General features: G+C 31.2%; 2 protein-coding genes across 2 annotated transcripts; both read left to right on the plus strand.

The window, feature by feature from the left end:
• The first annotated feature begins 10650 nt into the window (after window positions 1–10650).
• On the plus strand, window positions 10651–12558 carry LOC119602389 (probable 4-coumarate--CoA ligase 3). Its single transcript, XM_037953883.1, has 3 exons — window positions 10651–11281; window positions 11347–11463; window positions 11521–12558. Exons 1-3 carry the CDS (start codon window positions 10653–10655, stop codon window positions 12482–12484), a joined length of 1710 nt encoding a protein of 569 aa, XP_037809811.1. The 5' UTR covers window positions 10651–10652; the 3' UTR covers window positions 12485–12558.
• Window positions 12559–16375: 3817 nt separating this feature from the next.
• On the plus strand, window positions 16376–18416 carry LOC119602395 (4-coumarate--CoA ligase 1-like). The gene is made up of 4 exons (XM_037953906.1): window positions 16376–16850; window positions 16912–17098; window positions 17160–17276; window positions 17337–18416. The coding sequence occupies exons 1-4, from the start codon at window positions 16499–16501 to the stop codon at window positions 18298–18300; spliced, it is 1620 nt and encodes a 539-aa protein (XP_037809834.1). The 5' UTR covers window positions 16376–16498; the 3' UTR covers window positions 18301–18416.
• Window positions 18417–20564: the final 2148 nt, after the last annotated feature.

Here is a 20564-nt window from a genome sequence, read left to right on the forward strand (position 1 = left end):
AAAACATCGAATAAATATTAAATATAATAAAAACATCAAAAATTTTATTTGAATAGAAAAAACATAGAAATTTTCTTTAAATATATAAAACATCGAATTAAAACGAAAAAACATCGAAAATTTTCTTATAATAGAAAAAAGAAATGTCGAAATTTTTCTTTAAATAAAAAAGTTTTGAAAATGATTATTAAATGTAAAAAAACATAGAAAATTTGTTAAAAAAAATAGAAAATTGTCTTAAATTTAAAAAACATTGAAAATTTTATAAGAATTTTTCTATTTAAAATTCTTATAAAATTTTCTTTAAATATAAAAAACATCGCAAAAACATTCCATAAATATGAAAAACACCAAAAAATTTTCTTTAAATATGAAAAACATCGAAAATATTCTTAAATTAGAATAATTAATAACAGCAAAAATTTTATTTAAATAGAAAAAACTATAGAAAATTTCTTTAAATATGAAAAATATCGAATTATTCTTGAAATAGAAAAAAATATCAAAAAATTTTCTTAAATAGAAAAAACATTGCAAATTATTCTAAATAAAAATAAAATTATTCAAATAGAAAAAGCATCAGAAAATTTTATTTAACCTGAAAATTATCTTTGTTTAGGAAAAACATAGAAAATTTTCTTGAAATAAAAAAACATCAAAATTTTTTTTAATAGAAAAAATATAAAAAATGTCCTTTAAATAGAAAAACCAACGAATATTTTCTATAATTTCCAAAAAAATTCTTAAAATAAAAAGCCATCGAAAAATTTTCATTAAATAGTAACACATTTCTTTAAATTGAAAAAAAAAACATTGAAATTTATCTTTAAGCACAAAAACATCGAACATTTTTTGAAATAAAAAAACATTGAAAATTTATTTTAAATAAAAAACATCGAAAATTATCTCTAAATAAGAAAAAACATTAAAATCGAATTTTTTTAATAGAAAAAAGTAATATAAAAATGTTATTCCAATAGCAAAAATATTTAAAATTTTCTTTAAAAAGGAAAAACATAAAAAATGTTCTTTAAATAAAAAAGCGTCGAAAATTTTTTAAATAAGAAAAACATTGAACATTTTTATTAGAAATGAATAATTTCGTAAATTTTCTTTAAATGTTCTATTTATCTCTCAAATAATAAACGAAAAATAAATTGGTGAAGAAAAGAAAATAGAAATAATGAAGGAAGAATAAAATCAAGATGATTACATTCTATATATACATACATATGTATTTACATATGTATGTATAATCGTCCTTGTATATAAATCATATTTATTTAACTTAACATAACAATCACTTAAAGAAAACACATTTTATTATTATATTTTATGATAAAAAGAAATACTGTGAACTAACTGAATAAAACTTCAAGTTTCTATACATTTATTTCTAAACTTTACCTTAAACAAATTTCTTGCAGTATTTCTCTCAGATCTTCTCGAAAAGATGCCACTAATATAATTGAAGTTCAACTTTTCTATTTATACACTTGGCTTAACACATCTTTAGTTAAATATGTAGAAAAGCTCTATGAAACTAAACTCAATATTATTTATAAGGAAAATATAGAAACATTTACACACACACACACAAATACAAACCTTGCAGTATCCACAAATCAAACCCCTTTGCTTTTCTAAAATCTATATATTAATCCTCCCTGAACTGCAGGGATCTAACACTCCCCCCTTTTATTTATTTTCTTTCTCCTTCATATTTATTTACTTATACTTTTGATTTTTGTTTCCATTCTATATATTCCTACAATTTTCTATTTGAATTCTTTGAAAATGTTACATAATCGGAAGTAATAACAACAACAACAACTACGAAAAACAGGATACAAAATGCATTTGTATACAAAAAAATAAATAAATAGCAAAAAGTCCTCATCAAATCAAAATTGTATAAGAAACGTATTCGTGCCTTCATCATCACACACTCTTAAGGATATGAATAGAAACTATTGAATAGTATATGAAGAAATCGATGAGAAAAAAAAACTTTAATTTCTTTATTTAACTTTTATTTGTAACGAAACTAAATAAAAAGAAAACAAATTTTTACAAACGTGTATTAGAAGAGACTTTTACACAAATAGTTGAACATGTTATTTGTCAAATCCTTTAAGTAGTTGGTTGATGTTTTACTTTGTGTCCTTTGAAATAAATATTAAATAAACATTTGTTGTAATGTAAAGGTAAACAAAGAAATTAAGTAGTATTTGGTGAAATCGATTGATAGAACTTAAATACTTGGTTGTTTTCTACTTATATCATTTAATGTGTGAAAAAAGATAAATGTTATATAGAATTGTATGTTTTTTCTATAGTATAATCTATAGTATAGTCTATAGTATAGTCTATAGTATAGTCTATAGTATAGTCTATAGTATAGTCTATAGTATAGTCTATAGTATAGTCTATAGTAGTCTATAGTCTATAGTCTAGTCTATAGTCTAGTCTATAGTCTAGTCTATAGTCTAGTCTATAGTCTAGTCTATAGTCTAGTCTATAGTCTAGTCTATAGTCTAGTCTATAGTCTAGTCTATAGTCTAGTCTATAGTCTAGTCTATAGTCTAGTCTATAGTCTAGTCTATAGTCTAGTCTATAGTCTAGTCTATAGTCTAGTCTATAGTCTAGTCTATAGTCTAGTCTATAGTCTAGTCTATAGTCTAGTCTATAGTCTAGTCTATAGTCTAGTCTATAGTCTAGTCTATAGTCTAGTCTATAGTCTAGTCTATAGTCTAGTCTATAGTCTAGTCTATAGTCTAGTCTATAGTCTAGTCTATAGTCTAGTCTATAGTCTATCTATAGTCTAGTCTATAGTCTAGTCTATAGTCTAGTCTATAGTCTAGTCTATAGTCTAGTCTATAGTCTAGTCTATAGTCTAGTCTATAGTCTAGTCTATAGTCTAGTCTATAGTCTAGTCTATAGTCTAGTCTATAGTCTAGTCTATAGTCTAGTCTATAGTCTAGTCTATAGTCTAGTCTATAGTCTAGTCTATAGTCTAGTCTATAGTCTAGTCTATAGTCTAGTCTATAGTCTAGTCTATAGTCTAGTCTATAGTCTAGTCTATAGTCTAGTCTATAGTCTAGTCTATAGTCTAGTCTATAGTCTAGTCTATAGTCTAGTCTATAGTCTAGTCTATAGTCTAGTCTATAGTCTAGTCTATAGTCTAGTCTATAGTCTAGTCTATAGTCTAGTCTATAGTCTAGTCTATAGTCTAGTCTATAGTCTAGTCTATAGTCTAGTCTATAGTCTAGTCTATAGTCTAGTCTATAGTCTAGTCTATAGTCTAGTCTATAGTCTAGTCTATAGTCTAGTCTATAGTCTAGTCTATAGTCTAGTCTATAGTCTAGTCTATAGTCTAGTCTATAGTCTAGTCTATAGTCTAGTCTATAGTCTAGTCTAGTAGTCTATAGTCTAGTCTATAGTCTAGTCTATAGTCTAGTCTATAGTAGCTAAGTCTAGTATAGTCTAGTCTATAGTCTAGTCTATAGTCTAGTCTATAGTCTAGTCTATAGTCTAGTCCTATAGTCTAGTCTATAGTCTAGTCTATAGTCTAGTCTATAGTCTAGTCTATAGTCTAGTCTATAGTCTAGTCTATAGTCTAGTCTATAGTCTAGTCTATAGTCTAGTCTATAGTCTAGTTCTATAGTCTAGTCTATAGTCTAGTCTATAGTCTAGTCTATAGTCTAGTCTATAGTCTAGTCTATAGTCTAGTCTATAGTCTAGTCTATAGTCTAGTCTATAGTCTAGTCTATAGTCTAGTCTATAGTCTAGTCTATAGTCTAGTCTATAGTCTAGTCTATGTCTAGTCTATAGTCTAGTCTATAGTCTAGTCTATAGTCTAGTCTATAGTCTAGTCTATAGTCTAGCTATAGTCTAGTCTATAGTCTAGTCTATAGTCTAGTCTATAGTCTAGTCTAAGTCTAGTCTATAGTCTAGTCTATAGTCTAGTCTATAGTCTAGTCTATTAGTCTATAGTCTAGTCTATAGTCTAGTCTATAGTCTAGTCTATAGTCTAGTCTATAGTCTAGTCTATAGACTAGACTATAGTCTAGTCTATAGTCTAGTCTATAGTCTAGTCTATAGTCTAGTCTATAGTCTAGTCTATAGTCTAGTCTATAGTCTAGTCTATAGTCTAGTCTATAGTCTAGTCTATAGTCTAGTCTATAGTCTAGTCTATAGTCTAGTCTATAGTCTAGTATATAGACTAGACTATAGACTAGACTATAGACTAGACTATAGACTAGACTATAGACTAGACTATAGACTAGTCTATAGTCTAGTCTATAGTCTAGTCTATAGTCTAGTCTATTGTCTAGTCTATAGTCTAGTCTATAGTCTAGTCTATAGTCTAGTCTATAGTCTAGTCTATAGTCTAGTCTATAGTCTAGTCTATAGTCTAGTCTATAGTCTAGTATATAGTCTAGTCTATAGTCTAGTCTATAGTCTAGTCTATTGTCTAGTCTATAGTCTAGTCTATAGTCTAGTCTATAGTCTAGTCTATAGTCTAGTCTATAGTCTAGTCTATAGTCTAGTCTATAGTCTAGTCTATAGTCTAGTCTATAGTCTAGTCTATAGTCTAGTCTATAGTCTAGTCTATAGTCTAGTCTATAGTCTAGTCTATAGTCTAGTCTATAGTCTAGTCTATAGTCTAGTCTATAGTCTAGTCTATAGTCTAGTCTATAGTCTAGTCTATAGTCTAGTCTATAGTCTAGTCTATAGTCTAGTCTATAGTCTAGTCTATAGTCTAGTCTATAGTCTAGTCTATAGTCTAGTCTATAGTCTAGTCTATAGTCTAGTCTATAGTCTAGTCTATAGTCTAGTCTATAGTCTAGTCTATAGTCTAGTCTATAGTCTAGTCTATAGTCTAGTCTATAGTCTAGTCTATAGTCTAGTCTATAGTCTAGTCTATAGTCTAGTCTATAGTCTAGTCTATAGTCTAGTCTATAGTCTAGTCTATAGTCTAGTCTATAGTCTAGTCTATAGTCTATAGTCTAGTCTATAGTCTAGTCTATAGTCTAGTCTATAGTCTAGTCTATAGTCTAGTCTATAGTCTAGTCTATAGTCTAGTCTATAGTCTAGTCTATAGTCTAGTCTATAGTCTAGTCTATAGTCTAGTCTATAGTCTAGTCTATAGTCTAGTCTATAGTCTAGTCTAGTCTAGTCTAGTCTAGTCTATAGTCTAGTCTATAGTCTAGTCTATAGTCTAGTCTATAGTCTAGTCTATAGTCTAGTCTATTTTTATTAGTAAACAAAAACAATTTTTTAAGAAACTCTCTCTTTTTAAATCAAATTTCCAATAAAATTGTCTACTTTTTATTGCTGTTACTAACTTTCCTCCCCTCTAAAAGAATATTTTAATTATTACTCTTCTTTCTTTCATATTGCCAAAATTGTATTCTTCATTTCCTTCACCGCTTTTCTCCACTTCCTCTACTCTTCTTAGTATTCCTTAGCATTTATAATCATTTGTAAATGGTTTTTTATTGCTGCAGCGCTCAAAAACCACAAAATAATCCTTGAAATTGAACATTTATTTTACACAATCTAAAAAGAAACACTTCCGGTTTGTTTTAACGATATGAATAATTTGCAGCTTTGGATTTCAGTTTAAAAAGAGAGTAAATGGCAGGAGGGATGAAGAGAAAGGGGAATTGCTGTTTTGAATACGGTTATCCTCTTTTATTGGTTTCAAAAGGAAGATATGATGTCGGCAATACAAACTCAAATATTGTTGAAGAAAACAGTTTCGCCCGTTTGCCAAGCAATAAAGAAAAAGGAACTAAAACGAAAAAAAAAAACTAAACAAAACGATGTTATATTTTAAGCCGATTTTAGGAGTTGTAGTGCGCTATATTATAGAACTAAAGAAGAACGATTGTGGAAAAATGTGGCAAAAGGAAATGAAAATATAAAAATAACAATAAAGTAGTGAAGAAAAAACATTTGACTTTAAAATAAAATGAGCTGCTAACGATTTTTTATTGTTGCTTTACAAAAGAAATATTTGCATATTAAGGCCGAGCTATAGGGTGGCCAGCCTCACAAATTTTAAATAAATTATAAATAACTTTTGTTCTTATTTCGAAAAGTTTATAGAACGTTTGTCGGTTAGCAACAGAATGAACTAAGTTTGCCATTCTTTTCAAAGTAAACACTTGTTATTTGACAAACATTTCTTTGTGTTTAACACATTTTTATTGGCCAATTGCCATTTTTTATGATTACAACAAAATTATCTTCACGAAAATTGGACGACATTTTTTTTGGCACACAACTTATTTTGTTGGTTTTTGGTGGAAATGCAATCACGGAACAAAATACAAGTGTCATTTCCGGTTTAGACTCATTTGCATTTAGTTTATTCTGTTTTTTACTTAATTTTCGCACAAAATTTACATTTTATTTTTTTTTTTTTATTTTCAGCCACGTTATCAACTGTCTACTACTACACCAGAGTAGCTTAAAGCAAGTGTTTTTACAATTTTGTATTTTTTTTTAAATATGTAAAAAAATATAAAATAACTCCATATTTAAAGTTAAATTAAGACAATTTCACTGGATAAGGTTGTGGAGAGAAGAAGCTGAGTGTCGTTATTGAAACAAACTCATTTGTAATTCATGAATTGTATGTAGAATGTTTTTTATTTAAGGACTTAAAGCAAAACATACTCTATCTGTTTAAGGAGCATGATCTATAAACTAGACTATAGACTAGACTATAGACTAGACTATAGACTAGACTATAGACTAGACTATGGACTAGACTATAGACTAGACTATAGACTAGACTATAGACTAGACTATAGACTAGACTATAGACTAGACTATAGACTAGACTATAGACTAGACTATAGACTAGACTATAGACTAGACTATAGACTAGACTATAGACTAGACTATAGACTAGACTATAGACTAGACTATAGACTAGACTATAGACTAGACTATAGACTAGACTATAGACTAGACTATAGACTAGACTATAGACTAGACTATAGACTAGACTATAGACTAGACTATAGACTAGACTATAGACTAGACTATAGACTAGACTATAGACTAGACTATAGACTAGACTATAGACTATAGACTAGACTATAGACTAGACTATAGACTAGACTATAGACTAGACTATAGACTAGACTATAGACTAGACTATAGACTAGACTATAGACTAGACTATAGACTAGACTATAGACTAGACTATAGACTAGACTATAGACTAGACTATAGACTAGACTATAGACTAGACTATAGACTAGACTATAGACTAGACTATAGACTAGACTATAGACTAGACTATAGACTAGACTATAGACTAGACTATAGACTAGACTATAGACTAGACTATAGACTAGACTATAGACTAGACTATAGACTAGACTATAGACTAGACTATAGACTAGACTATAGACTAGACTATAGACTAGACTATAGACTAGACTATAGACTAGACTATAGACTAGACTATAGACTAGACTATAGACTAGACTATAGACTAGACTATAGACTAGACTATAGACTAACTAGACTAGATAGACTAGACTATAGACTAGACTATAGACTAGACTATAGACTAGACTATAGACTAGACTATAGACTAGACTATAGACTAGACTATAGACTAGACTATAGACTAGACTATAGACTAGACTATAGACTAGACTATAGACTAGACTATAGACTAGACTATAGACTAGACTATAGACTAGACTATAGACTAGACTATAGACTAGACTATAGACTAGACTATAGACTAGACTATAGACTAGACTATAGACTAGACTATAGACTAGACTATAGACTAGACTATAGACTAGACTATAGACTAGACTATAGACTAGACTATAGACTAGACTATAGACTAGACTATAGACTAGACTATAGACTAGACTATAGACTAGACATAGACTAGACTATAGACTAGACTATAGACTAGACTATAGACTAGACTATAGACTAGACTATAGACTAGACTATAGACTAGACTATAGACTAGACTATAGACTAGACTATAGACTAGACTATAGACTAGACTATAGACTAGACTATAGACTAGACTATAGACTAGACTATAGACTAGACTATAGACTAGACTATAGACTAGACTATAGACTAGACTATACTGACTATAGGACTAGACTATAGACTAGGACTATAGACCTAGACTATAGACTAGACTATAGACTAGACTCTATGACTTAGACTATAGACTAGACTACCGACTAGACTATAGACTAGACCTATAGACTAGACTAGTAGACAGACTAGTAGACTAGACTATAGACTCGACTATAGACTAGACCTATAGACTAGCTAGCTAACTTAGACTAGAACTATAGACTAGACTAGGAGTACTAGACTATAGACTAGACTATAGACTAGACCTATAGACTAGACATTAGACTAGACTATAGACTAGACTATAGACTAGACTATAGACTAAGACTAATAGACTAGACTATAGACTAGACTAGACTAGACTAGACTAGACTAGACTAGACTAGACTATAGACTAGCTATAGACTAGACTATAGACTAGACTATAGACTAGACTATAGACTAGACTATAGACTAGACTATACTAGACTATAGACTAGACTATAGACTAGACTAAGACTAGGCATAGACGAGACTATAGACTAGACTATAGACTAGACTAACTAGACTATAGACTAGACTATAGACTAGACTATAGACTAAATATATAAAACATATGTTAAGAAATAAATTTCATACCATTCTACTACCCTTCAATTTAAAAAAATTCTCTAACTTTTGTTTAAGTTTCAATGCTTAGCAATTAAATGCAACTGAAGAATATAATTTTACGCTTGACTGCAATATAATAGTAAGGATATTTACACTTAAGGCAATTTTCCTGTTCTGCATTTAGCACCCTCCCTCCTTCTAACTTTCTTTTCATTTTCTATTTTGTTCTTCAAGAAATTGTAGTAGAAATATTAGCTTCATGCAACGCACAATTATAGCCAATAAAACTGTAAATGCTTAGCAAGTGGATTTCTTTCAATTTACATCTCAATTTTCTCCAACATTTTACTGTACACAAATTGTCGTATTGTTACCTTAAACTATTTGAATAGTTTTTGTATAAGATTAGAATTGAATTTTTCTTCTTTTTTTCTTCTTAGAATTATTTCAGTTATTTTTTAGTTTTGAAATTCTTTTGTTCTCTCTTGTCTATAGTATTGCAATGCAATTGTAGTTTTAGCATAGTTTAAGTATGAAATTTAACTTTAGTTGCAGAGGAGTTTTTTTCGTTTGATTTTTTTTATTATTAAGCCTAAAAGTAGTCCACAATTTGTGAAGTTATGAAAAAAATACTACAGTTAGTGATTGAAAGTTAAATAAATGTTCAATTGTTTCTCTTTTGTATTGAAAAAGAAGTATGTAATTGGTTTAAATTTAAAACTAAGAAGGAACTTATGGACTTTGGGAATTGTTGGAGTTTGTTGTTCCAATTATTAAAAGGTAATTTTAGAAAATGGTCCTACGAGCCTAAGAAAATGGATAAAAAATTGTAATGAAAAAAAGTATTAGAATTTAATTTAAAAATTAGGAGAGATCTATAGGTTTTTGGAATTGTTAGAGTTATCCCTTTAGTTATTAAAAAGGAATTTTAGAAAATGGTCCTTCGAGCTAAAGAAAAATAATCAATTGTAATGAAAGAAAAGTAAAGTCAGAAATTTAATAGTTCTGATTTAAAAACTATGAGAGAACTTATGGACTTTTGGAATTGTTAGAGTTTATTGTTCTAATTATTAGAAGGGAACTTTAGAAAATGGTCCTACGAGCCAAAAAAAAAAACTAAATAAAAATTGTTAATAAAAGAAAAGTAATTGGTTTTAATTTAAAAACAAGAAGAGGACTCATGGAATTTTGGAATTGTTAGAGTTTATTGTTCTCATTATAAGAAGGGAACTTTAGAAAATGGTCCTACGAGCCAAAAAAAAAAACATTAAAAACAAATTGTAATGAAAAAAGTGTTTGGTTTAAGTTAAAATTGGTTGTTCAAGTTATTAAAAAGGGAACTTTAGAAAAGGGTGAAAAAAGTGAAAAAAACTAATTTGTTTTAATTTTAAAACTAGGAGAGAACTACAGATTTTTGGAATTCTTTTATCCTGGCAGTTATTAAATGGAAATTTTAGAAAATGGTCCTTCGATCCAAAGAAAAATAAAAAATGTGTCATGATTTAAACGAAATAAACGATAAATAATAAGTTTTTTCTTTTTTGAATTTATTTATTTAAAAACCATTTTTCTTTTTATCCAAAAATTTTTTTTAAATTTAATTTTTATAAAAAATGTTGATAAATTTTAGCAAATTATTATTTTCTAAGAATATCAGACAATTACTTTGTACAAACACGATTAAATTAATTGATTTATCAATTATTAAATGTTCAAAGAACATTTAAAAGTTTTTTTTCTATGAAAATCGAACATCTTTATATTTCCAGGAAAATGATTAGAAAATGAGTCCAATGGACATAGAGATTTTATATGGTAAGTCTCACTATATTGCAACTCATTGTAGTATTATAGTATTTTGTTGAAATTTTGATAAAAAAATATATTTCGATTAGATTATAAAAAGTCTACAAAAAGTTATGAGATCTCGAAAAGTAACTATAGTTGGGCAAACATTTTCGCTTAGAACGCACTTAGTTAATAACGCTAAAATGGACCTGAAATCTAGAATGATGGAAATGAAAACCACTTACGATCCCGTGGAAAAGGAATGGAGGGGTCCGGAAAAGAAAAGACTATTCAATGATGAAATGTCGGTGGGAGAAGTGGCTCTGTATATAATGCGTGGTAAAAATCCTGAGGATATTATGCAGATATCTGATACTGAAGGTTCCAGCATGACCTATGGTGAGGCTTTAACTTCGGCCATACGTATAGCTCAACATTTTAAGAAAATGCAATTGACTGCTGATGATGTGGTGGGCATATTTGCTCCCAATACTCTTTATGTGACTCCAGTAGCCCTGGCCGCTTGGTTTAATGGCACTCCTTTTCAGGCCACAAATTATACTTTTGAAACAAGTGTGATTGAACACATTTATGGGTTTATCCGGCCCAAGGTAATATTTTGCGATGGCCAGTTTTACGAAAAGGTGAAAACAGCTTCGGAATCTTTTAAGCCCTTGATATATACTTTGTGTAATCATTTGGATAATGTGCCTAAAGTGGAGGATCTATTAGAGCCCACCGTTTCGGAACATTTTTATTTGTAAGTAGGATTTGATCTTGTTAAAGAAAATGTTTGTTAAATTTCCTTTGTTTATTTTTGAATAGGGCCCAACCTTTGACTTATGGTCCCTCCCAAACTATGGCCATTATGGTTTCGTCTGGTACCACTGGTTTACCAAAAGGTGTGTGTGTTTCTAATAAAACCTGTGTAGCGGATTTTGGGTAAGAAGTTTCTTTGTTAAATATAAATCCCTACTAATAATTTCCCTTTCTCCTTAGTTTCTCCAATGGTTCATCTACCATATTTTCCACCAGTACCATAGATTGGTCCACCGGTCTATTTACCTTTATTGCCAATGTTCTAGTGGGTGGCAGAAGAATTTTAACCACTAAAACTTTAACCCCCGAGTATTTACTCGAACTTATTGTTAAATATAAAATCAACTTTTTGGCCACCAACCCAGAAATAATGCTGCAATTAAGCCTTTTACCCAATTACTCGCCCCAGACCATGCAAAGTATACGTTTGATTTTTATGACTGGCGCTTTTTGTTCGGAAGCTACTCTGAAACGTATACGTTCTGCCTTAAGCATGGGTGTTTTGGTGTATGTCTATGGCAGCACTGAATTTGGTGGTATTGTGGGTAATTTAGCCGATTATAAAGCTAAATCGGTAGGTAAAGTTATACACAATGTTAAGGTGAAGATTATAGATCGTGCGACAGGGGAACGTTTGGGTCCCAATCAAATTGGTGAAATATGTGCCAGTCATGGTAGTCGTTGGTTGGGTTATTATAAAAATCCTGAGGCCTCAGAGAACATGATTGATTCGGAAGATTTTATTCATACCGGCGATTTGGGTTATATGGATGATGAGCATTATTTGTTTTTAACCGGTCGCTGTAAAGATATTATGAAATTTAAGGGTTTTCAATATTCTCCTCAAGTAATTGAGGATTTTATTTTAGAAATTCCCGATGTTATAGATGCGTGTGTATTTGGTGTATTCGATGAATTGAAATATGATGTTCCGGCAGCAGCGGTAGTCAAGTGTGAAGGCAGTTCTTTGACTGCGGAAGAGATAATGGAATATGTACGCAATAAATCGGAGGTGCCACACAAACAAATACATTATGGTGTGTTCTTTGTCAAGGAATTACCCCGTAATCATAATGGCAAATTGTTAAGAAATAAAATTAAAGATATATGTTTGGCCCTGGAGAAGGAGGGTAAGGGAAAGTAGATGTTATTGTGAAAACCAATAAAAGCAACAAATTGAAATGTAAAATCTGTATAAAATAAAATCAATTTTTTATAAAGCAAAAATAGTTTTAAAGAGCTATAATAAGATCTTAAATTTTTCTATATTTTATTGATTTTTCTGATTAATTATGACTATGCTAACTGAACATATATTGAGGTATTAACATTTCAGACATCCAAAGTGCTGAAATTGATAATAAAATTCTTATCACTTAACCCACATACCCCTCCAATAGATGACGTAGTATATATAGATAAGAGTCAACGATTACCAACAAAACAAATAAAGTATCTTACCATGAAGTTAAAAACTTGCTTAACTCAGTCCGTAAAGATCGAAATACCTTTCAAACTTGAAAATAATCGATTCAAAACATTAGGTGTATTTGATAAAAATTTCAAACTAAGACCTCATCTGTCAGAACAGCAACACTGCTCACAACACCTGGAATATATGTATATTTAAAGTTCTGTCCTGTTTGGTGCAGTAATTATTGAATTTTTCGATTACAAACAAATGGGCGATATTTTGGTTCCAACAGGTTCCAACATTTTAACTGTATTAAACCTTTTCCGTTCGGTTTATGTTAAAAATATAACAATAGACGCTTAGATCTATGTCAACAATGTTAAGGGATCTACGGATCACTATCGGAGAAAAAATTCCTAGTATTTTTACCCTCCTACGACGGATATCTGAACGATATCGTATTCCTTAAATAATGGCATCGAAATAGATCTGGCATTTTTAAATGTCTGCCCCGATCGCGATAAAATTTTAAATGCCAAGAAGTATTCGAGTTTATATTTGCTGTTTTATTGAAGGCCTAAAAGTATGCATTATTTATTTAACGTTCATTTTCTTATCTTTAATTTCTGAAGTAGTGGGTAATTATTATCAAAAAAATGCTCTAAAATCACAAAACAATTTTCTTAATTTTAACAAAAAATCGTTTTAAATTTTAGTTTTTTTCCTTTTTGTCATGGTCATAAAGTTAAGAATATGACGGATAAACGATAATTGTAATTTTTTTGCAATTCATTATTATTATTTTTGGGGGAAACTTCAGCAAACGCCGAAAAAAATTCCATTAAAGAGGCTAAAACTGCTTGATCATTAGGCACCTTGAGAAGATTTCCATTTTTTTTTTTTTTTGTTGTATCATTTTCATTTGAATTATCGTAGGTACTAAATAAAGAATAACAACAAACTTATCTTTAAATGAACAAAGAAACAATTCAAAAATAGCATCTTGTTTGTCCAGATATAGAGCAAAACAACAACTTTTTAAAATAAACCTGACCTAGGGTACTGTTTTCTATAGAAAGAAAAGAAAGATAGTCTATAGCCTGGTCTATAGTCTAGTCTATAGTCTAGTCTATAGTCTGGTCTATAGTATACTCTAGACTCTAGTCTATAGACTAGACTATAGTCTATAGTCTAGTCTAGTCTAGTCTATAGTCTAGTCTATAGTCTAGTCTATAGTCTAGTCTATAGTCTAGTCTATAGTCTAGTCTATAGTCTAGTCTATAGTCTAGTCTATAGTCTAGTCTATAGTCTAGTCTAGTCTAGTCTATAGTCTAGTCTATAGTCTAGTCTATAGTCTAGTCTATAGTCTAGTCTATAGTCTAGTCTATAGTCTAGTCTATAGTCTAGTCTATAGTCTAGTCTATAGTCTAGTCTATAGTCTAGTCTATAGTCTAGTCTATAGTCTAGTCTATAGTCTAGTCTATAGTCTAGTCTATAGTCTAGTCTATAGTCTAGTCTATATAGTCTAGTCTATAGTCTAGTCTATAGTCTAGTCTATAGTCTAGTCTATAGTCTAGTCTATAGTCTAGTCTATAGTCTAGTCTATAGTCTAGTCTATAGTCTAGTCTATAGTCTAGTCTATAGTCTAGTCTATAGTCTAGTCTATAGTCTAGTCTATAGTCTAGTCTATAGTCTAGTCTATAGTCTAGTCTATAGTCTAGTCTATAGTCTAGTCTATAGTCTAGTCTATAGTCTAGTCTATAGTCTAGTGTATAGTCTAGTCTATAGTCTAGTCTATAGTCTAGTCTATAGTCTAGTCTATAGTCTAGTCTATAGTCTAGTCTATAGTCTAGTCTATAGTCTAGTCTATAGTCTAGTCTATAGTCTAGTCTATAGTCTAGTCTATAGTCTAGTCTATAGTCTAGTCTATAGTCTAGTCTATAGTCTAGTCTATAGTCTAGTCTATAGTCTAGTCTATAGTCTAGTCTATAGTCTAGTCTATAGTCTAGTCTATAGTCTAGTCTATAGTCTAGTCTATAGTCTAGTCTATAGTCTAGTCTATAGTCTAGTCTATAGTCTAGTCTATAGTCTAGTCTATAGTCTAGTCTATAGTCTAGTCTATAGTCTAGTCTATAGTCTAGTCTATAGTCTAGTCTATAGTCTAGTCTATAGTCTAGTCTATAGTCTAGTCTATAGTCTAGTCTATAGTCTAGTCTATAGTCTAGTCTATAGTCTAGTCTATAGTCTAGTCTATAGTCTAGTCTATAGTCTAGTCTATAGTCTAGTCTATAGTCTAGTCTATAGTCTAGTCTATAGTCTAGTCTATAGTCTAGTCTATAGTCTAGTCTATAGTCTAGTCTATAGTCTAGTCTATAGTCTAGTCTATAGTCTAGTCTATAGTCTAGTCTATAGTCTAGTCTATAGTCTAGTCTATAGTCTAGTCTATAGTCTAGTCTATAGTCTAGTCTATAGTCTAGTCTATAGTCTAGTCTATAGTCTAGTCTATAGTCTAGTCTATAGTCTAGTCTATAGTCTAGTCTATAGTCTAGTCTATAGTCTAGTCTATAGTCTAGTCTATAGTCTAGTCTATAGTCTAGTCTATAGTCTAGCCTATAGTCTAGTCTATAGTCTAGTCTATAGTCTAGTCTATAGTCTAGTCTATAGTCTAGTCTATAGTCTAGTCTATAGTCTAGTCTATAGTCTAGTCTATAGTCTAGTCTATAGTCTAGTCTATAGTCTAGTCTATAGTCTAGTCTATAGTCTAGTCTATAGTCTAGTCTATAGTCTAGTCTATAGTCTAGTCTATAGTCTAGTCTATAGTCTAGTCTATAGTCTAGTCTATAGTCTAGTCTATAGTCTAGTCTATAGTCTAGTCTATAGTCTAGTCTATAGTCTAGTCTATAGTCTAGTCTATAGTCTAGTCTATAGTCTAGTCTATAGTCTAGTCTATAGTCTAGTCTATAGTCTAGTCTATAGTCTAGTCTATAGTCTAGTCTATAGTCTAGTCTATAGTCTAGTCTATAGTCTAGTCTATAGTCTAGTCTATAGTCTAGTCTATAGTCTAGTCTAGTCTAGTAGTCTAGTCTATAGTCTAGTCTAGTCTAGTCTATGTCTAGTCTATAGTCTAGTCTATAGTCTAGTCTATAGTCTAGTCTATAGTCTAGTCTATAGTCTAGTCTATAGTCTAGTCTATAGTCTAGTCTATAGTCTAGTCTATAGTCTAGTCTATAGTCTAGTCTATAGTCTAGTCTATAGTCTAGTCTATAGTCTAGTCTATAGTCTAGTCTATAGTCTAGTCTATAGTCTAGTCTATAGTCTAGTCTATAGTCTAGTCTATAGTCTAGTCTATAGTCTAGTATATAGTCTACTTTATAGTCTATTCTATATTCTAGTTTATAGTATATTCTATAATCTAGTCTGTGAATTTTTCTATAAAAGAAAATTTTATGAAATTTTTTTATAATTTCTAAAAAACATCCCTATTTTTTTCCTAATACAAGAATTTAAGTCCAATGACCAGATTTGTTCCCCCTATTTATATAGCTCTCAATAAATTACCTGCAACTCATTGTTTAGCACTACAATTCGATAAGATTGCAACCTAAAACTATAATCAATTTGCTAAAATAATCGATTAGATTAGACACTTTTACGAAAATACTGGAATATAACAATAGTTCCACTAAAAATTTTGCATAGAAAACTTCAACAAACGAACTCGGAAGAAATTAATTGAAAAGAACTATGATTTCCCTCAAAACCTCCTATGATCCTGAAGAGAAAATCTGGAGTGGACCTGAAAAGAAAAGGCTCTTCAGTGATGACATGTCGGTGGGAGAAGTGGCTCTTTATATGTTGCGTGGCAAAAATCCCGCCGATATAATGCAAATTTCTGATCCTGACGGTAGGACTATGACCTATGGCGAGGCTTTAGCCGCGGCCATACGTGTTGCTCAGCATTTCAAGAAAATGCAGTTAACAGCCGATGATGTAGTGGGTATTTTTACACCCAATACTATGTATATGACACCGGTCGCAGTGGCTGCCTGGTTTAATGGCACCCCCTTTCAGGCCACAAATTGTCTATTGGAAACAAGTGAGTTATTGTGGGAATATTTAAGGAAATTTTCATGTTGTGGGTAATTTATTTTCTGTAGGTGTGGTCAAACATATTTATAGCTTGGTCCAGCCCAAGGTAATATTCTGTGATGGCCAGTATTATGAAAAGGTGAAAACTGCTTCGGAATCTTTTAAACCCTTGATATATACTTTGTGTAATCATTTAGATAATGTGCCAAAAGTGGAGGATCTTTTGGAGCCTACAGTTTCGGAACATTTTTATTTGTAAGTGGTATTTGAATATATTTACATGTTTAACTATATTTTTTGGTGTATTTTTGAATAGGGCCCAACCTTTAACCTATGGTCCTTCGCAAACTATGGCCATATTGGTTTCCTCTGGCACCAGTGGTCTGCCTAAAGCGGTATGTGTTTCTAATAGAGCCTGTACCATAGATTTTGGGTAAGATATCGAGAAATATATTTCTTATATCGTCTCCTTATTCATCTTTCTTTTTTCTAGTTTCTCCAATGGCTCTTCTACCTTATTTACCGCCAGCACCCTGGATTGGTCCTCCGGCCTTTTTACCTTAATTGCTAATGTTTTAGTGGGTGGTAGAAGACTTTTAACCACTAAACCCTTAACACCCGAATATTTACTAGATTTGATAGTCAAATATAAAGTCAATTTTCTAGCTTCAATACCCGGTAATCTGGTGCAATTAAGTCTATTACCCAATTACTCACCAAAGACCATGCAAAGTGTACGTTTGATTTTTATGTCGGGAGCATTTTGTTCGGAAGCCAATCAAAAACGTATACGTTCGGCCTTAACTATGGGCATTTTAATTTATGGTTATGGTAGCACAGAATTTGGAGGTATTGCTGCCAATTTGGCCGATTATAAATGTCATTCTGTGGGTCAAATTGTTCACAATGTTAAGGTAAAAATTGTAGATCCCGTTACGGGCGAACGTTTGGGACCCACACAAATAGGAGAGATATGTGTCAGTCATGGCAGTCGTTGGTTGGGTTACTATAAAAATCCGGAGGCCACTGAACAAATGTTGGATTCGGAAAATTTCATACACACTGGCGATTTGGGTTATATGGATGATGAGCATTATCTGTTCATAACGGGTCGTAGTAAAGATGTTATGAAATACAAGGGTTATCATTATACTCCTCAAGAAATCGAGGATATTATCGTGCAAATTCCCGATATTATAGATGTTTGTGTTTTTGGGGTATTCGATGAATTGTCCTATGATGTTCCGGCAGCAGCGGTTGTCAAACGTGAAGGCAGTTCTTTGACTGCTGATGAGGTAATGGAATATGTTCGCAATAAATCGGAGGTGCCACACAAACAAATACATTATGGTGTGTTCTTTGTCAAGGAATTACCCCGGAATCATAATGGTAAATTAATGAGAAATAAAATTAAGGAAATATGTTTGGCTCTGGAGAAGGAGGGAAATGAAAAGTAAACTACGTTTCTTTGTTCCAGATTTTCGGAACCTATTGACATATTTTTTTAACAGTGTTTTTTATTAACTTTTTATAGAATTTTTTGTAAGAAAACAAGTACATAATTAAAATTATTACTAAAACAATAAAATGTAATTATGATTTATGATTATTCTTAATTGTCAAAGCCCCACCCTCCATTTCGCCAACACCCCCAAAAATCTTTATATAGACAATTAGAAAAATTTCATTAAAATGACGAAGCTCAAAAGAAAAAACAACAAATTTATCAAAAGTAAGGCATATACTTCGAGATAATTTGAGAAAAATAAAAACAAATTCGCTATAAAGATAAGAAATCTGGGGTACCCCTAGTAGAAACAGATGTTTGCGATTTGAAATTTTTCAAAAGTAAAAGTTTTATTGTACTTGGTTAGTAACGCCACATATTATTTTATTATTAAAAATTATAGTTATCACAAAACTTATTTTCCACGTTTAAAGTGATTCTTTAAAAAAATTCCCTAGAATGTATTTGTTAGTGATTTGAATTCGTGTGTCAATAGAAAATAATGGAATTTTCTAGTTTTTGGGTTTGGGGTTTTAAGATCCTTAATTTTATCAATGTTCTTAATCGGGAAACATCAGCAATATACATATATATGCTAAGGAAATTTTATTTAGCTCCAAGCTTGCTTTTTAAGTGCAAAGGCACTGAATTTCGGGGATCGTGCAAGTTTATACCGCTCTCTCTCTCTCTTTTTCTCTTTACCTTTCTTCTACAAACTTGGATGGATTAGCTTATGATCTCAATATTTGTTTAAATTGCCCGCAAATTTCCTTCATGTTGGAAAGTTGCTAATACTTATAATGACGACCTTGCATTGGATGGCGTGGTTCCCTTCTCCCTTTTGGGTGAAAGTAAAGAAATTTATTAAAACTAATTACGTTGAAACTGCTCTTGAGTTATATTAATCCTCCTAAGGGATCGTTTTATACAAATTGTTGGGATAATCTCAAAACGAGTTCTTGAGTAGAGTAAATATTAAAGACCGTTCAACTAATATCGCAGTGTTTTATATCAAAAGAAAGAGAGAGAGAGTAAGAAAAAGAGAAGCGCAACTTAAACGAACAAATAATTAATCCAAAAAGAGAGAGAGAGAGTCTATTAAGAACTTCGCAGATCCTGATGTTCTAGGCATGTGAATTCAGAGTGAGATCCGGCAATGATCCCAGAAGTCTATGTTTGCATTGGATAAGACTTCTGCAACTGCTCCAGAGAAGTTTTTAATAAAGACTAGAATCTTTTCGTTTGTACATTCAATGATTTTTATTAATTTGACGCCATCGAATGGTAATATTATAATTCAATTAGCGTCCGCACGATCTCTTCCTTCAGAGTGAGATCTGACAATGATCCCAGAAGTATATGCTTGCATTGGATAAGACCTCTGCTCGAGTGTAGACGCCATATAATAACTATTATCATTGAACTAGCGTCCACACGACCTCTTTCTTCAAAAACTGTCATTTGTCCGAAGTATTTTTACTCTTAGGTTAACTACGGTGCATTAGGTTCTAGTGACAAGCAGTTGCTTCAATCGTTTACCTTTGGTGCTTTACATCAGGTTCAGTTGCAGAACCTTTAACAGTCGTAAAGTATTGATCATGAGTAATCCTCTTTTATTTTAATGTCGTCTCTCCAGATAAGGATGGGTGTACATCAAGAATCTGTGAGTTGGTGATCGTTAATGATCCAATGCTGACATAGAAGGGCACGTCTTTAGTCGTGTTGACATGTATTTAGTTCAGGTGCTGATGTTAAACTTGCTGATCGCTTACTGTCGGACATTTGCGACTTATTAGATATTTGCCGCTTTATACTAAGTCGGTGGATCTTTTTTGATCGTTAAACTTCATATCCTCTTAAGATGAGGGTACATTAAGACATAGGGCATGGGCTTAGTCGTTCACATGTCTGGTTGTGATCGGAATTTGTCCGCGTTGATTTGACTCATAACTATTGTCTTAGGGATCTCGAGCACTCGATAGATTAATATAACGAAAAGGGAGTTTACAATTTTGTAAGTTTTCTCAATTAAATAGGGTTTTACTAGAAGGTATTAGGTACAAATAGAGTTATAAGCATATTCTATCCACGTTCTGATCTCCAATTCTTCTACCATAGATGGTCGCATGCTAATTATGGGTGGATCGGTTTGGCAATTTCAATGATTCTGATCAGTTATTTGGGAATTCATATACCAGTTCTGAACTAGTTCAC

This window comes from Lucilia sericata, unplaced genomic scaffold, assembly GCF_015586225.1.
Source record: "Lucilia sericata isolate MDLA Ls3-8-SP2 unplaced genomic scaffold, ASM1558622v1 Contig000226F_arrow, whole genome shotgun sequence".
NCBI classification, from domain to species: domain Eukaryota; kingdom Metazoa; phylum Arthropoda; class Insecta; order Diptera; family Calliphoridae; genus Lucilia; species Lucilia sericata.

Excerpts from the sequence above, each read along its gene's own strand:
- LOC119602389 (XM_037953883.1), top strand. The coding sequence starts at position 10,653 with ATGAGATCTCGAAAAGTAACTATAGTTGGGCAAACATTTTCGCTTAGA. Across the intron at positions 11,282-11,346 it reads GTTTCGGAACATTTTTATTT|GGCCCAACCTTTGACTTATG; the intron begins GTAAGTAGGATT and ends ATTTTTGAATAG. Across the intron at positions 11,464-11,520 it reads ACCTGTGTAGCGGATTTTGG|TTTCTCCAATGGTTCATCTA; the intron begins GTAAGAAGTTTC and ends CTTTCTCCTTAG.
- LOC119602395 (XM_037953906.1), top strand. The coding sequence starts at position 16,499 with ATGATTTCCCTCAAAACCTCCTATGATCCTGAAGAGAAAATCTGGAGT. Across the intron at positions 16,851-16,911 it reads AAATTGTCTATTGGAAACAA|GTGTGGTCAAACATATTTAT; the intron begins GTGAGTTATTGT and ends TATTTTCTGTAG. Across the intron at positions 17,099-17,159 it reads GTTTCGGAACATTTTTATTT|GGCCCAACCTTTAACCTATG; the intron begins GTAAGTGGTATT and ends ATTTTTGAATAG.